Source organism: Chrysochloris asiatica, unplaced genomic scaffold (assembly GCF_000296735.1).
Source record: "Chrysochloris asiatica unplaced genomic scaffold, ChrAsi1.0 scaffold00392, whole genome shotgun sequence".
Taxonomy (NCBI): domain Eukaryota; kingdom Metazoa; phylum Chordata; class Mammalia; order Afrosoricida; family Chrysochloridae; genus Chrysochloris; species Chrysochloris asiatica.
The window spans coordinates 1,811,478-1,829,730 of record NW_006408910.1 but is presented as its reverse complement, the minus strand read 5'-3'; the positions used below and the strand labels follow the sequence as shown (position 1 = coordinate 1,829,730).

The 18,253-nt window shown below is 39.8% G+C and overlaps 1 protein-coding gene across 1 annotated transcript in view; it reads right to left on the bottom strand.

Annotated features, from left to right (window-relative positions):
• LOC102831973 (centrosomal protein of 192 kDa-like) overlaps window positions 1–18,253 on the bottom strand; it is a 228,395-nt gene that overhangs the window by 93,793 nt on the left and 116,349 nt on the right. The window contains exon 17 of the mRNA XM_006876586.1: window positions 10,708–10,879. Coding sequence (XP_006876648.1) covers window positions 10,708–10,879 — 172 coding nt within the window. The remainder of the gene's footprint in view (window positions 1–10,707; window positions 10,880–18,253) is intronic.

The window sequence follows — 18,253 nt, the reverse complement described above, 5'->3', positions numbered from 1 at the left end:
TTTGCTGAAAAATTTCAATTTGTATTCAGCCAGTTCCTAGAGTCTTGTTTTATGCCAATGCCTTCAGTGCAGTTGGACTTTTTCCTTCAGTAGCATAGGGTTTTGATAATATCTTGAAATTGTTGAACGTTGACCATTTCTATTTAGTAGACAATCCATCTTCTTTCGACGCTTTCTGTATCATTCATTATTTTGCCCATAGAATCCTTCAATATTTCAAGTTGAGGCTTGAGTTTTTTCTTCAGTTCTCTCAGTTTGAGAAATGTTGAGTGTGTTTTCTCTTTTGGTTTTCTAATTCCAGGTCTTTGCACATTTCATTATAATACCTGACTTTGTTTCTCGAGCTACCTTTTGGAATTTTCTATTCAACTCTTTGACTTCCTTATTTCTTCAATTCACGCTAGCATCTCTCCGCTGGAGAGTAAATTTCAGAGTCTCTTCTGACATTCATTTTGGTCTTTTGGTACAGTGATTCTGTGTATTCCTTCCATCTTCTACATCATTCAATAATTTGCCCAGAGACTCTTTCAACAATGAAAATCGAGGTTTGAATTTTTTCTTCAGTTCCCCCAGCTTGAGAAATGCTGAGCGTGTTCTTCCTTTTTGGTTTCCGGATTCCAGATCTTTGCACATTTTGTTGTAATATTTGGCTTTATCTTCTCAAGCTGATCTTTGAAATTTTCTGGTCTGCTCTTGGACCTCATTTCTTCCATTTGCTTTAGGATCTCTATGCTGGAGAGCAAGTTTCAGTGTCTCTTCTGACATCCATTTTGACCTTTTCCTTCTTTCTTGGCTTCTCAATGACTTTTTGCTTTCTTCATGTATGATGTTCTTGATGTCATCCCACAACTCTTCTGGTCTTCGGTCTTTAGTGTTTAATGTATCAAATCTGTTCTTCAGATGATCTCTAAATTCAGGTGGGATATATTCAAGGTTATATTTTGGCTATCATGGACTTGTTTTCATTTTCTTCAGCTTCAGTTTGAATTTGCATATGAGTAATTGATTGTCTGTTCCACAGTCTGCGCCTGGCCTTGTTTTCACTGATGATATGGAGCTTTTCCATCGTGTCTTTTCCGCAGATGTAGTCAATTTGATTTCTATGTATTCCATTTGGCGAGGTCCATGTGTATAATCATCTGTTGTGCTGTCTAAACAAGGTATTTGAAATGAACAAATCATTGGTTTTCCAGAAATCTATAATGCGTTCTCCAGCATCATTTCTATCACCAAGATTATATTTTCCAACTACTGATTCTTCCTCTTTGTTTCCAACTTTTGCATTCCAATCACCAGTAATGATCAATACATCTTGATTACATATTTGATCAATTTCAGATTGAAGAAGTTGGCAGAATTCTTAATTGTGCTCATGAGTAATCTGTACATGGACCAAGAGGCAGTTGTTCGAAGAGAACATGGGAACACTGAATGGTTCAAAATTAAGAAAGGTGTGTGACAGGGTTATATCCTTTCACCATACTTATTCAACCTGTATGCTGAGCAAATAATCTGAGAAGCTGAGTTCTATGAAGAAAAATGTGGTATCAGGATTGAAGGAAGACTCATTAACAACCTGCGATATGCAGATGATACAACTTTGCTTGCTGAAAGTCAAGAAGACTTAAAATATTTACTGACGAAGATCAATGAGCACAGCCTGGTATGGATTACATCTCAATGTAAAAAAACCAAAAATCCTCACTACTGGACCAATATACAACATTCTTATCAATGAAGAAAAGAATAAAGTTGTCAAAGACTTCATTCTTCTTGGATTAACTATCAATACTCATGGAAGCAGCAGTCAAGAAATCAGACAACGTATTGCATTAGGCAAATCTGCTGCATAAGACCTTTTTAAAGTGTTGAAGAGCAAAGATGTCAGCTTGAAGACTAAGGTGCGCCTGACCCAAGCCATGGTATTTTCAATCACCTCATATGATTGAGAAAGCTGGACCATGAATAAGGAAGACCGTAGAAGAAATTATGCTTTTGAGCTATGGTGTTGGAGGAGAATATTGAAGTGGCATGGGCTGCCAAAAGAACCAACAGATCTGTGTTGGAAGAAGTGCAGCCAGAGTGCTCCTTGGAGGCCAGGATGGCCAAACTTCATATCTCATACTTCAGACACATTGTCAGGAGGGAGCAGTTGCTGGAGAAGGATATCATGTTTGGTAGGGTAGAAGGTCACAGAAAGAGGAAGACCCCCAGCGAGATGGACTGACAGACTGGCAGCATCAATGCACTAAAGCATGGCAACGATAGTGAGGTTGGCCTAGGATTGGGCAGTGTTTCGTTCTGCTGTGCATAAGGTCGCTATGAGTTGGTACCGACTTGATGGCACCTAACAGCATTCCAGTAAGAGAAGTCCTGCTGTGGCACTGTGGGTTAATGTGTTGGACTTTAAAGCTAGTTTGAACCACAAGGTTGGCAGCCACTCCTTGGAAACCCTATACAAGGCTGCCATGGGTTGGAACCGACTCGATGGCACTTAACAACAACATTCCAGTAAGAACAAAACACTATCCTTTCTATAATGGAAGTGTTTTGATGTAATTAACCTACCACCAAGTTGTTGGCTGATCTCTCCAAGGAATGGTTCCATAGTTCAAGCATAGTGTTGGTTTCTGCTGCTAGCAGATAGGGCATTCAGCAGTAGCTTTAGCTAGCTAAGTCATACATGGTGAGTGGAGGTTCATGCTGTTGAGCCCATGCATAACCTCCATCTCTACCAACATGGCCACTGTTCATGACCCTATTGGGCAATGAGAAACAGGAGTGGCTGGGCAAACAGAATGATTCGTTTCTACCAACCATGCGATCCTATCCACAATTGTTAAAATCCTGCTTTGATGAACTAGCCATTGGTGAGCATGCACATGAGACTCAACTATCTTCACTTTTTTTGGCCCATTTGTAAAAATCATATGAATTTTGTCTTCCTCAGTCAACTAGTAAGGAACGCTCCATGAGGCCATAGCTGTAGATTGGAAGATAAAAGGTAATGTGACAAGAGTACAGACTAAAGGCATCTGGGCAACTTCCTCATGCAGCTTACCATCCTGCTCAAACCTAGTCTTGTATATAACAATTCTGAATAATGACAAGAGTATAGCTATGCATGTCCAACTTTATGATTCTTTGGATCAGATAACACCCAAGTTCATAATGGACTGGTCAGGTGCATGGTTTTTTGGAGGTACATGACTATGAGTTCAGCCTCTACTAAAATCCAGTAGCAAGTCAACAGCTGTTTCTAAAAAGGAGAGTATTTCTCTGTGGAGGTTGGCAGAGCTTTGCTCCAAATTCTAAGGGTCTATGCTGTGATTCACCAATAGATACCTGCCAAAATTCACCAGTATTTCTAAATGGTATTTCCATCTGCCACTGACAATTCAAGCACCATTGGAACAGCTGGATTCATATGGTAGAAGTGGCAAAGTGGCTTGCACAGCAGCCTGAACCTAGGCCCCATTCAAAACTAGTAGCTTTTCAAGTCACTTGATAAACAGGACAAAGTAGCACACCCAAGTGATGGATATGTTGCTTCTCAAATGCAAAGAAGCCCACCCTTTTCAGCTGTGGAAGAGGCCAGATGCAATAACATATCCTTCATTTTAGCAGGACTATCTTGACATGCCCCACACCACTGGACTCTTACAAATTTTACTGAGGTAGAAAGCATTTGAATTTGTACACAGTTAATTCCCACCCTCTAGCGTAGTGGTTACGAATCGGGCTGCGAACCTTAAGGTCAGCGGTTCGAAACTACCAGCTGCTCCGCGGGAGAAAGATGAGGCTTTCTACTCCCGTAAAGATTTACACCCTCGGAAACCCTGTACAGGGTCGCTATGGGTCGGAACTGACTCGATGGCACTTAACAACAACAACAACAAGCACATAGAAGTCCTTGTGTGGTGCTGTAGGATAAGCACTGGACTGCTAACTGAAAGGTTAGGGGTTCACATCTACCAGTTTCTCCCCACAAACCCTAAGTCTAGAGCTATCGAGAAGTCTTCCTTATTAGGACCAATCAGTATAAAGTTATCAATGTGTTCCAGAAAGGAAAGGTAATCAAGGTCAATGCAGACTAAATTAAGACATAATGTTGGAGAGTTAATATACCCATGAGGTAGGATAGTGTAGGTGTATTGTTGGTCCAGCCAGCTGAAGGAAAACTGCTTCTAGTGATGCTTTGAATTGGACTTGAGAACAAGAAATTGGCCAGATCAGTAGGTGTGTACCACGTAATGAGAGTCATTAATTTGCTCACGCAAAGAAACCAAATCTGGAAGAGCAGTTGTCATTAGAGTCACTACCTGGTCAAGTTTACCATAATTCACTGTCATTCTCCAAGACCCATGTGTTTTTTGCATAGGCCAAATAGGGCAAGTTAAATGGAGATGTAGTGGGATGACCATAACTCTATCCTTCAAGTCCTTGATGGTGGGACTATTCTCTAAAGTCCCTCCAGGAACGTGATATTGCTTTTGGTTTACTATTTTTCTAGGTAAAGGCAGTTCTAATGGCTTCCACTTGGCTTTTCCCACCATGAAAGCTTTTATTCCACATGTCATGGATCCAGTGTGGGGATTCTACCAGTTGCTGAGTATTCTATTCCAATTATGCATTCTGAAACTGGGAAAATCACTAGAGGATGAGTCTGACTATTCTGATTACTACTTTGATTCTGCTGTTGAATAGGACAAACATGCCCACCTGGCATGCCTATGTCGAATAAGTGCTGCCACTTGTCCCCTACCACCATGTGGTCCAATAAGCTCCACTGTAATTTGGTATCTTACTTCAGTTAGGGCAGGCCCCACAATCAAACCTGACTTACATTTAATAGCAATCACAACAGTTTTCAAAGATACTGGGGTTTTCTTCACAAATCTGTTCTTCAGTGTGGTGGTAAAAGGTGTGTCCTCTGGGTAACTCCATGCGTGAGTTTATAGATCTATCCTGATAAACCCACTCAAACATGCTAATTTCTCTAAGTCTTTGGATACCTTCTTCTGTTGTACATCAAATCAAGGCAGGTCTGGTACTTCAATTTGAAGTATTATAGGCCACTGCTCAATTCATACATCAGTGAATTAACCAAATAAACGATGAGATCCTTTCCTAATTTCTCAAATTGAAACACTGAATGAAGAATCTGTTGTTAGCGGGCCCATATCAATAAATTCAGACTGGGGTGGGGGAAGGGTATGGTTGGGGTGGGTGCCATCGTGGATTCTTCTGGATCCAGGGACGCCAATCAGCGGCTGGGATCTTGTTGGACCAGGAGTTGAAAGTTCCTGAGGTCAAAGAAGTCAAATGTTACCCGGTAGGTGACATGGATCCCAAGGTTATTCAGATTCTAAAAGCTGGAAAAGCTAAGCAAGTCTCCTACAATGCACTAGCCTCACACATCATTTCAGAAGATGGAGATAATCCAGAGGTTGGAGAAGCTCGGGAAGTCTTTGATTTACCTGTTGTAAAGCCTTCTTGGGTGATCTGAGCCATTCAGTGTGGAGCTCTTCTTTCAGTAAATGGAGATAATCCAGAGGTTGGAGAAGCTCGGAAAGTCTTTGATTTACCTGTTGTAAAGCCTTCTTGGGTGATTTAAGCCATTCAGTGTGGAGCTCTTCTTTCAGTAAATGGTTTTTCTCCAGAATCATGTCAGATTTTTTTGAGTCACTGCCTGCCTTTCTCAGGTATCATCTGAAGACTGAAGTGCTCTGTGGGCTTTGGTTACATTCTATGGGGGGGATTGCCAGCTGAACCTCAATAAGAAGTGCACACATTTGATTATTCAGAACCAAAGGGTGAAAAATATGAATGTGTTTTTATGTAAGCAAGTATTAAAATTGTGACTCCTGACTGGGTCCTGGATTCCATAACTGATAAAACTAAAAAAGATGAAGCATTTTATCACACTCACCTAATAATTTATGAAGAAGAAGAGAAGGAGGAGGTGGAAAATGAGGAACAAGATTCTCAAAATGAGGGTAGCACAGATGAAAAATTAAGCCCTGCCAGTTCTCAAGAAGGATCACCCTCAGGTGACCAACAGTTTTCACCCAAATCAAGCACTGAAAAATCTAAAGGGGAATTAATGTTTGATGATTCTTCAGATTTACCACCCGAAAAACAAGAGAGAAATTTACACTGGATCCTAGCTGAAGTCCCACAGTTAGCTGCAGCAAAACACAGACTACCTCAGGGGAAAGAATCTGGATTAATTAATTTATGTGTCAATGTACCTACAGTCCTAGGTAACATTTTGCCTCCTGATGTCCGGGGTAATTTAATGCTTCGGGACAAACTTTCCAAAGCTCTGAAAGATCAGAAATGATAGCTTCTTGGGAGTACAGCTGTGTGGATATTGAGAAATATTACTAATAATGCTGACATTCAGCGGATTAACCGACCATCAAATGTAGCACATGTAAGTCACTTTTCAAAGCAAAAATTTTGTATTGGATTACAGACTCTGTTTTAGTAATTTTAAAATTATTTTCTGCGTTAGACTAAATAACTTATAAGTGATATTTATTATTTGTGTTAGTGAAGTAATGAGAATATTTTTTAGTCATTTTTTTTTTTGGTGTGTAATAAATTATATTGTCAATGAGAAGAAAATAAATAACAGACTGATCCAATTTTATGTTCCTTGAACAATTATTCCACACCATTAATAGCCATTCCTACATATATTCTCCAAACTACTTTTGTACATTTTAGAAAACTGCTTGAATTTTTACTTCTTCCTGGGTCACAATTTGTACTTCACTTTTCAGGGCTCGCTAGGACTTAAAGCCCAGTTAGGGACAGGAACTCAATCACAAGGTCAGTTTGAGCAGCAAGGTCAGTGGCTCAAACCCACCAGCTGCTCCTCAGAAAACCTATTCAGGGTTGCTAAGAGTTGGAACTGATTTGACAGCACTTAACAACAAATAGATCTAGAAGCAATAATTGCTGGAGGTTTCCTGGAAATAGTCAGCAATGTCTTGTAAAAATTTTGTCTCAGGAGATGCCCAGACACCATTTCAACCGGCAGACTTGGGTTAATCTCATCAAATGTAGTAAGTGGATAATGGTTCTACAATAATGAATCAGCAGACAAAGATGGAGTAATCTCTTCATATAGGAGAGGTAGTGCTGGTGGCAAGAGTGTTTCAAAGAACTTAGGGGCCCAATGTCCTTAGCTTCCTGATTATCTGCCCATATGTCCCATTCCAAGCTTGAAGATCCCATTTCAATACCACTCACTTTAACATCAGCACCATCTGAGGTTGGAAATTCAGCTGGCATTGTAATTCAGACACATTTATGATAAAACTCCGGTTTTCAGCAATATCAGCTCTGCCACTACAAGAAATAAGGCTTTCACTCAAGAGCACAAATGGAAACTTTTAGGGGTTTTACGCTATGCTTCAGCTGTAACTGAAGCCATGAGCTGGTCTCCTTCTTTTACCACGTGGTTTAGGGTAAGCATAAGGCGCTCTGGTAGCGTAGTGGTTACGAATTGGGCTGCAAACCTTAAGGCCAGAAGTTCGAAACTACCAGCCACTCCGCGGGAGAAAGATGAGGCGTTCTGCTCCCATAAAGATTTACAGCCCCAGAAACCCTGTACAGGGTCGCTATGGGTCGGAACCGATTCCATGACACTTAACAACAACAACAACTAGGGTAAGCATAACCAACCAACAAACTTTCCTCTATACTTGTAATTTTGAAAACATTGCAAAAAAATAATCAGAATCTTGCTTGTCACCAATACTTGATCTACTGGTGGTGATATTTTTCATATTAACATTGTGACCTCATACCATTGATTAGGAGCACCCACTTTACTAACTGAAGTAGAGTTATCAATAACTTAAAACAAGTTAGATTAGAAAACTTATCCTGATGATTTTGTTTCTCTCAAACCACTCCCAGTACCAAATGTCTTGGCTGGGTTCTCTAGAGAAGCAAAACCAGCAAAGCTTGTTGATGTTAAATACCATTGAGTCAATTCTGACTCATAGTGATCCTGTGTAGTGTTTCTGAGGAGTTTGAACTGCCGACCATGAGATTCAAACCGACCTTGTGGTTTGGAGCATTATCCTGCAGTGCCACACTAGGATGTATATATTGTTGTTGTTAAGTGCTGGCGAGTCAGTCAGTTTTGACTCGTAACAACCCTGTACAGGGCTTTTGAGGTTTTAAAAATCTTTTGTGGGAGCAGAAGCCTCGTTTTTTTTCCTCATTGTGTGGCTGTTGGCTCAAATCACCGACCTTCTGGTTTTACAGTCCAAGGCTTATCCTACAAATCACCATGTTCCCATGTATAGTTGTTGTTGTTAAGTATTGTGGAGTCAGTTCTGACTCATAGTGACCCTGCACAGGGTTTCCGGGGCTGCAAATCTTTAAGGGAGCAGAATGCCTCTTCTTTCTACAGTGGAACAGCTGGTAATTTCGAACTACTGACCTTGAGGTTAGCAGCCCAATTCGTAACCACTACGCCACCAGGTTTATATCAAGAAATAGCTCACACAGTTGTAGAGGTTGGCAAGTTCCAAGTCCATGGATTAGATGTCATGACTCATGTAGCTGCAGGAGCTGATAACCTCAAGATCAGCAAGTCAGAGAACAGGTTTCTGGCTGCAGAAGTGAATGAATCCAAAGTTGGCAGATAAAGTGGCAGGCTACTGACAACTCTCAGGATTGGTAGACAATACAGTAGGTCACTGGCTTGAGTTCAAAGAACCGGTAGTTGGATAACAAACCAGAAACAAGATCCAGACCCAGCAAAGAGCAAGCAAGCTTTGACAGAGTGTCTCATATCTTGGAAACAGACCACAACCATAAGGAAACTTCCTTTCAATATACTGGCTGCTCACAGCAGATCTTATCAGAGAGGATTACTACATCTTAACTGCCAATTAGTCCAACCAACTAACAAACCATACTAAATCAGCCTTCATAATCCTGAGGCCAGATGAACGAGATAGATCCCAGCTCTGAAAGGAATCACATTATACAAGATGGGAAAAAAATTTGGAAGAAAACTCAAATCATACCAAAAAAAGGCCAGGTTTACTGGTTGGATAGAGACTGGTAGAACCACTGTGACTATGGCCCTTAGTCATCCTTCAAATCTGGAACTTTCAGCCAAAAAATAGACAGATCTCCCATGTAAGCAACTAAGAAGGTATTCTCTCTCCTACAAAATCAACCATACAAGATCAAAAGAGCAGCATTTGCCATGGGATAAAGCACAGAAGACAGGAGCAGATAAGAAAGAAGAAGGAAGTGAAAGCAAGAAACAAAGGGAAGAAGTGTTATAACTTAATGCTACGTAATGATATCAAACAAAATATGTATGAATTGTAGAACTGAAAAGTGGTTTGCTCTATAAACCTTCAGTGAACTGACAGTAAAAAACAAAAACAAAACAGTGAAAAACATTATGCTAAGCAGAGGAAGCCAGGTGTACAAAAATGTATATACAAAAGTATTTCATTCGTATGAAATTCTAAAAAAGATTAAGGTAAGTTATTGTGGCAGAAAGCAACTCAGTGAGTCGGATGGGACAGTGACCATCTGACTGTAAAGGAGTATGAGGGCATCTTTTGATGATGGAACTATTGATTGGGATGGTGGATACTTGCAGTTTTCAAAACTCCTCAAACAGTACACTTTAAATGAGTGTTTTTATTAACTGTTTATCAATTACACCTTAAAATTAAGTTGATTTGTCAAAAAAGTTTTTAAAAACCAGCTTTAACTAAAAGTGATGACATAATGTGTTGTCTAAGATGACATTTAATAACATCAGTGCTTATGTGCAGTAACTTAGTAGAGGCAGCTTATATGGCATACTCACAATAGTCATATTCAGCTCATTAAAAAAAATGAAATACTGTCACAGTCACAAAATACACACACATGCACACAAATAAATAACATAAGATTCTCAGATTTGTTTTCCTCACATCATTAATGTCAGGACCTTCAAGACAATACTGCCTCTATCCTAAATGACAAGAAAACTTATGTCAAATCTTCCCAATTTGAATCTTGCTCTGTTTCACTCCCTTCTTGACAATGATTTTGGTTGAGCTTTTAAAATAGCAAAACGGATCATGTTAGTGTTCTGCTTAACAGTCCTCAAACTCCCAAATTTTACATACGAGACTTTTGTAGCTTGAACACTCCTTCTTTTCTATCTTCATCTCCTACACATCAACCATATATGACTCACAGCAGCTGCTCTCAAAATTTTGGAGCTCCTCAAATGTAGTATGTATCTCACAATGCCATGCCTTCCCCTCTATGTTATTCGGCTTCTTACTTGACTAACTAACTACAAGCAACCCTGAAAAATATACCTTCTGTACATTCTCCTTCAATAATCCTTTGCCAAACCATACTGCCCTTTACCTCTGCATTCCCATAGTACATGGTAGTGTAAGCAAACCAGGCACAACTATGTACTGCCATTAGTGTTCTCCACCAACTGAAAGCCCAAAGAAGACAGGCACTATATTGTTTGTAATCCTAATGCATACTCATTTGAGTAGCTATCTGATAAGTAAACACACACATATTGGTGTAAAAGGTTAAATATCAACTAAAGTGTGCAGGTCAGATCTTCAGTCAAAATCAAACATCAGTGACATTTTTTAGCTAAAGCCTTATAAAATAATAATAAAGATGTCTGCCTACCTGATAGTCCTCATGGCTGTAATCTATGATTGAGACAGGATAGTTGCTCTCCTGCTCTGACAGGTCAGTCAGCCTGTGCACACTAGCACAGGAGCATGCCAACTGACACAACACACTCTCATTGGAGGGCTTCTGAGAATGCGTGGTTGAACTCAAACATTCTAAAGCACACCTAGAAGAGAGATTAAAACCTCATGATTGGAGTTATTCATTCCTTTAACATTATCTCCATTAGCAAAAAAGCCACTTCTACTTGTCTACAATCTTGTTAATTGATGAGCTCTGCTTTAGCTGCCTATATAACAGCTTAACCAAAAATTCATTTTTTACATTTAGTCATCTAAAATGGTGCACTGTATTCCTAATGAATGGTAGTATCTGATATGCTACCATTACGAGAAAATTGTGTCCTTTAAAATACCATCGCATCACAGCATAACAATGTTAATCATTCAATAAAAATTACAAAGCGCTGAACAGAAATAAATAAAGTATTAAAGAAGTCCAGATCTCAAAGTGCAGAGATTTTAAAAAAAGAATCATGTAGGGTAAGTACAATGAAATGAGAAAAGTCACATACAGCTGATACAGAAGATACAATGACAAAATCTTTGGCTGAGTGATTAAACATTGCATTTTAAAAGCATATCCCTTTATTCAGATATTCTACGCCTAGATACTTAACATAAAGAGAAAAATTAACCATAAATGTAAATTAAACTGACTGCTGTTGAGGCAATTCTGAATTCATAATAATTCATAGGACAAAGTAGAACTACTCCGAAAGGTTACCAAGGCGATAATCTTTACAGAAATCGACTGCTACATCTTTCTTCCTCAGACCATCTGGTGGCGTCAAACTAACTTATGGTTATCAGTCAACTGTTTTATTCACTGTGCCACCTGGGATCCAATAATAAACTGTTAACTAAAGAAAACATCATCTCATCACTATTGATATTGACATGTTGTTGTTGTTGTTAAGTGCCATCAAGTGGGTTACGACCCATAGCGACCCTGTATAGGGTTTCCAAGGAGTGGTTGGTGACCTTGAACCACTGACCTTGAAGTTCAAATGACTCTGCAGTCTGACGCATTAACCCACAGCGCCACACCAGGACTCCTGATATTGACATTGTTGTTGTTGTTGTTAAGTGCCGTCGAGTTGGTTTCAACCCATAGCGACCCTGTACAGGGTTTCCGAGGGTGCAAATCTTTACGGGAGTAGAAAGCCTGATCTTTCTCCCGCGGAGCAGCTGGTAGTTTTGAACCGCTGACCTTAAGGTTCACAGCCCGATTCATAACCACTACGCTACCAGAGCTCTCTCATAAGAAACATTAAATGTTTTATAAGAAGAACTAGGTTATAGAAATTAAGGCAAAACTACATAACAAAACACTAGACAACCATCAAATATCATGTTGTAGAATACTATCCTATGACTCAAAAAAATATTCATAAGATGCTAACTAAAATACAATTTAAAAATAGGATGTAATAAGATACAACATGTATTTTCTCTCTCGGTCTTCCCCCTTCCCTTCTCTTCATTCCCAACTCTCTTTATCTCTCTCTCTCACACACACATACACACGTTACTTATAACGTATTCTATTGCTCAGTATCAGTAAAGAGTCAACTGATATAGAATGAGAAGGAGAGAAACGGCACCTGTTGAGTGGAATCAGTATGTTCTTGTTAAGTGCCATCGAGTCGGTTCCTACTAATAGCGACCCTATATAGGGTTTCCAAGAAGCGGCTGGTGAGTTTAACTGCCTTCCTTGCTCTTCAAAGTGACCTTGCAGTAAAGTGCATTAACCCGAAGAGCCACACCAGGACTCCTCTTTAATAGCACTTTAATATCTTTAAAATATTAAATTAATTGTTTAATAAACAGGTAATTATTTAATATTTGATTATTTTGAAACAAATTTAAAACACATGTAACTTTTTAATAATATTACTTATTAGGCAAAGTTTTCTCTTTTATTTTTAATTTTGCAAAAGAGATATATATAAAAGTTTTAATGAAGCTACAAAAAATTAACAGATCAAACCTATTAAAAATAAACTTACCAAATTTGAAGTAGAAATACCTTATGATCCAACAATACCTCTACTTGGTATTTATCCAAAAGAAATACGAGCCATAACATGAGTAGATATATTCACACCAATGTGCATAGCAGCATTATTTACAGTAACAAAATGATGGGACACAGCCGAAGTGCCCATCAGTGGAAGAAGGGATAAACAAACTTTGGTACATCCACACAATGGAATATTATGATACCTTGAGGAATAACAAGGAAGCTCTAAGCTACCACATAACATGGATGAACCTTGAGGACATAATGCTGAGTGAAATTAGTCATTCACAAAAGGAGAAATACTGCATAAGAGCATTATTGTAAAAGCTTAAGAACAAATACTCACAATAAAAGGGAGGAAAAAAATTCATTGTTGGTTACCAGTGGTGTAAGAGGGGGTGGGGTAAGGGTAAGGATAGGGAATAGACAAACAATAGTTTGGGTGTTTGGGGGAGGACAATACACAAGAAGGGGGAGGGACTGGAAGAACAAGGCAGTTGGGAGAACATTTAGGCAGGTTTGCATAGGCTAATTTGGACAGAAGTAAATAGTGATGTATGCTCAACCTTGGAACAACAGGGCTCTATGATACATGGATTCAGACATAATCTGAATGGGTAAAAGAGGGGAGATAATGTTAAGATGCTTGACTGTCTTATGAATCTTGGTTTCCCTTGCCTACTACTGTAAAATAGACACTTAAGGGGGAAAGAAAGGAATAGCCAGAAACATGAATATAGAAAGCTTGTAAGTCTGTCTTCAACCTATAACTGATTAGAATACCTAAAAGGAGTGCTAGAACTTGCCCAGTAAAAGAGGCTTCATGCAGAGCCTCTGCAGTGCATAAGACCTTAGGTGGAATCTTGATCCCTATGCAGAATCTTCTGAGGTGGGAATTTTCCACTTGAAAAGACAAGCAGACCAACCTAGAGCAGATACTTCTTGAAAGAAAGACCAGCAGGAAAAATCAAAAACAGTAACAGTAATCTGATTGACTACTACAAGAACAAGCAAGTTGTGCACAGGGGAGCCATCAAGGCTAGCAATCAAGGCCCTTCAGGGCAAACCCCTTCCCAGACTGAAACTCAAAGGGAATACACAAGCAGGCATGTAATCTTGCTGGTGACCAAGTTGGTCTACTGATAAGGGGAAGTGGGGCAAAAACAGCAATGAACCTATGGGCTGAGGGCAACCACATTCAATACAATCAACCTGGAGTGAGACCTTGTTTGGCCAGCAGTATGGTGAGATCTGGGAACTCCTGAGCCCATGGACAGGGACTGACAGGGGCATAGTCACAGACGACTAGAGCAGAGAGTAAAGCATTCAGCTGATATAAAGTGAGGGGAGATGCACAAGAATGCCCATACTTATTCCCATTTGACCTAGCTTCAATGGCTGGATGATCAGAACTCAACCACAGGAAGAAAGAAGAAGAAAGAGCGTAATCTGCTATAATTTGATGAACTTGACCTATACTTATGGATGTAGTAGCTTAATAGAGGGAATGAATCTTTACGAGCAGACCACCTGGAACCTTAAAGCAACAGAAGATACATCTTCAAAGAAAGATCATCAGGAAAATTCCAAAACAAAAATGTCAGCAAGACTGGCTACTACAAGAATAAGCAGGCTGTAGCTAAGCCTTACAATGTTCAGTGGACTTCTGTGGACCCAGTTGGGGACCTGTTGGCAAGCAGTGTGAAGAGGCCTTGGGACTCTTGGGCCCAGAGTCAGTGGCGTGGCCACGGAAGACTCAAGAGGAGAGTGGAGCTACCGGCTGACGGGAAGAGAGGACATACGCACAGGAGCGCCCACACTTGCAGATGATACCCATGTGACCTGAACCGGATGACTGGATGACTGGAGAGGAAAGAAGAGAAGAAGAGGGGGGGAAAAAAAAAGAGTGAGCTGATACAGTCTGATGAACTTGACCTATACCTATGGAGCAGCGACTCAAAAGAGGGAACAAATCCTCACAGCAAGAAACAGTCACACACACACACACAGAGTGGACGGAGAAGGGCAGCTTGGACATTGGATACTCAAATGGGGAGGGAGGGACTACAAAGGCAAGAAGTGACTGGCTTACAAGCTTTCAAGAGGGAACCTGGTGCATGGGAGCATGGCGGAAGGCAGAATCTCCAGTAGGTACTATTCAATCTGTCTGAGCAGAGCTGATGAAAGGAGATACAGATGGGTAACTCGTGATACTGTAGTGAATAATGCTTATCAGGACAGATTATGAGGGTTGGAAATGCAAAGGTGGAAGTTTTGTAACAAGGAAGGGAGTGATTGATTCTCCAGGATAGGAGCGGAGGCCTCTTGGGACCATCAACGGAGAAGAGCCGAGAGCGGGACCCTACCCAGAGAAACAGAGATGCCTGAGATAGAGACAAAGATGATGACGTGGAGTGATGAAGCGAATGGGGACTTTGGACCCAGAGAGGGAAAGGGACTGTGGGCCGAAGGCTGGGGGGAAGAGGGGGAAGTGTGGGGGTGGGTTTCTGGGATATACCCTTTGGTTGGTTGATGATGCATGGAGGGGACTGGAACCATGGCAATGAGATGATATAAGATGGAATGAATGTAAAACTAAAGTTCTCCCATGTAAGCTATCATATAATTCACAATAAAACATTAAAAAAAAAATAATAAGCAAGCTGTTTGCTGGGAAGCCATCAAGGCAAGCAATCAAGTTTTTTCAGGGCAAACGCCCCTCTGAGACTGAAACTCAAAGGGAACACATGAACAGGCATGTAAGCTTGCTGGTGACCACATTGGTCAAGTGGTAAGTGGAAGAAGGGGAAAGGCAGCAATGAAGAAATGGGCTGAGTTCAACCACGTTCCATTGACTCCCATTGACCTGGAGATTAGAGAGAAGAGGAAGGGCTAGTTGGTCCTAAGTGTGGTGAGACCTAGGGACACTTGAACCCATGGGCAAGAACATAGTCACAGAGGGATAGAGCTGAGAGTGAAGCATCCAGCTGATTATGAAGTGAGGGGAGATGCACAAGAAAGCCCACACTTGTAGACAATACCCATTTGACCTAGCCTCGACGGCTTGATAATCAACTCGACTAGAGGAAGATTACAAAAAATAAATAATTTTTTTTTTTTTTGGATAAAGGAAGCAAGGGTAAATTGCTACAATTTGATGAACCTAACCTCTACTCATAGAGGTAGTAACTCTATCAACAGAAAGGGAAGGAGTCTTCATATCAAGTACCAACACTATCCCCTCTTTACACAGGGTAGACAAGGACAGACAACTCAGACATTGGTTACCTAAAATGAGGGGGAAATAAAGGCATGAAGTGACTGGCTTACAAGGTTTCAAGAGGGAGTTTAGTTTAAGAGTGTGTGGAGGGGAGAAAAAGTCCCCACTGAATAGTTTTCATCCTGTCTAGATGGGTCTGGTAAAAAGAGATGGGGATAAGATTTGTCTGATTCAACAGTGAATAACTGTTATCATGATTAATTGAGACTGTCACAATTGTAAAGGTAGAAGTTTAGTAATAAAAACAGGGAGTGATTAATCTTACAGTCGAGAAACAGACAACCCTAAGAACATCAAGGGAGAAAAGCACAAACAGAATGCGCGACCTTATCCAGAGAAGCAGCGCCGCCAGAGACAGAGGCAGAGATGGGGACATGGAAAGAGGGAGCAGCTGAGGACTCTAGATTCATAGGTAGAACAGGACTAAGAGCCAGTGGCCAGGACGCAGACTTGCAGAAAGTGCTCTTTGGAGGTGTAAATTATTATATATGCCTGAGTGGTTTTTTCTTTTTTTAAATAGCTAAAGTGAATAAAGAGGAATACTGTTAATTGATGGTATATGGCAGGGATTATAATCATTGTAATGAAACAAGGTGCATGATTTGTTGAATGTAAGACTGATGATATGCCCTGTAAACCTTCACTCAATACACAATAAAAATAAAAACCTTAAAAAAAAAAAAGGGACCTATACATATAGCCCACCTACAAATCAGTAAATAAAATATAAACTGTCCATGAATAAAATAGGCAACAAACATGGGTAGATATTTGACAGAAATGGAAATTTAAATATTTTGGAAAAGATGCACATTGTCAAGCATGATAAAAGAACCTGAAATCAAAATTACTGTAAGTGGAAATACCATTATTTCATGTTATAAGATTATCAATAATCAAAAAGCTAGATAAACATCTTGTTTGTGAAGCTGCAGAAAAACAGGCCCTCTCCTGAAACATCAGTTGAAATTTACATTGACACAATCCCTTTGGAGGGATTCTAAACTAATTTAAGTATGAATATGAATATATACACCTTCCCTACATTTATCATACACATAAACCTGCACATGTCCAAAGTAACCATAAATCATAAGTCAAAAGATAAAGAGTATGTAATAACTTACAGAGTCAGTCCTGGTATGGCGCAGTGGGTTAATGTGCTGGATTGCAAAGTCAGTTTGAACCGCAATGTCAGCGATCCAAGCTTACTAGCTGCTCCTTGGAAACTCTATACAGGGTTGCTCTATGGAACCGACTTGATAGCACTTAACATCAACAACAATAATAGCCTACATTGTATATAATAAACTACATTGTATATAAGAAGGAAAACCCAATAAGAATATTTGCTTGCACTTATTTACTTCCCAGGTATATGAGAGAAATATATTCATACACATATGTTATGTGAAAAGACAATAAATTTACACTGAAAATTTTTTTTTATTTTTTTATTTATGTGTTTAATTTTTGAATGTAAATTTTTCTCAAAAACTTAAACTTTATAAAGTTCTTATTTATTCCAACCCTTCAAAAAGTACATACCAATCTCAGAATTGTTGTTGTTAAGTGCCACTGAATTGATTTCAACCCATAGAGACCCTGTATACGGTTTCTAAGGAGCAACTGGTGAGCTTGAACCACTAACCTTGCAGTTTAAACAACTTTGCAATCTGACGTACTAGTCCATAGCACCACACCAGAACTCCAGAATGTTGTTGTTGTTGTTATGTGCCGTGGAGTCGGTTCTGACTCATAGCGACCCTGCACAGGGTTTCCAAGGCTGTTAATCTTTACGGGAGCAGAACGCCTCATCTTTCTCCCGCGGAACAGCTGGTAGTTTCGAACGGCTGACCTTGCGGTTCACAGCCTGATTCGTAACCACTACGCTACCGAATAAGTATTAAAAATGCAAGTTAAACTTTAAGGTGCTAAATTCAAACTCTCTGCCATAGAGTCGATTCCAAGACTAAATCTTTACAGAAGCAGAAAGCCTAATGTTTCTCCCGCATTGTGGCTGGTGGTTTAGAACTACTAACCTTGCAGTTAGTAGCCCAACGCTTAAACCACAGAGCCAACAATTAAGATTAAATTATACAAAATTTTAAGTGAATTAAAATTCTAAGAAAATATATAGGATGGGAAGAGTACAAATCTTTAAAGTACTTTAAA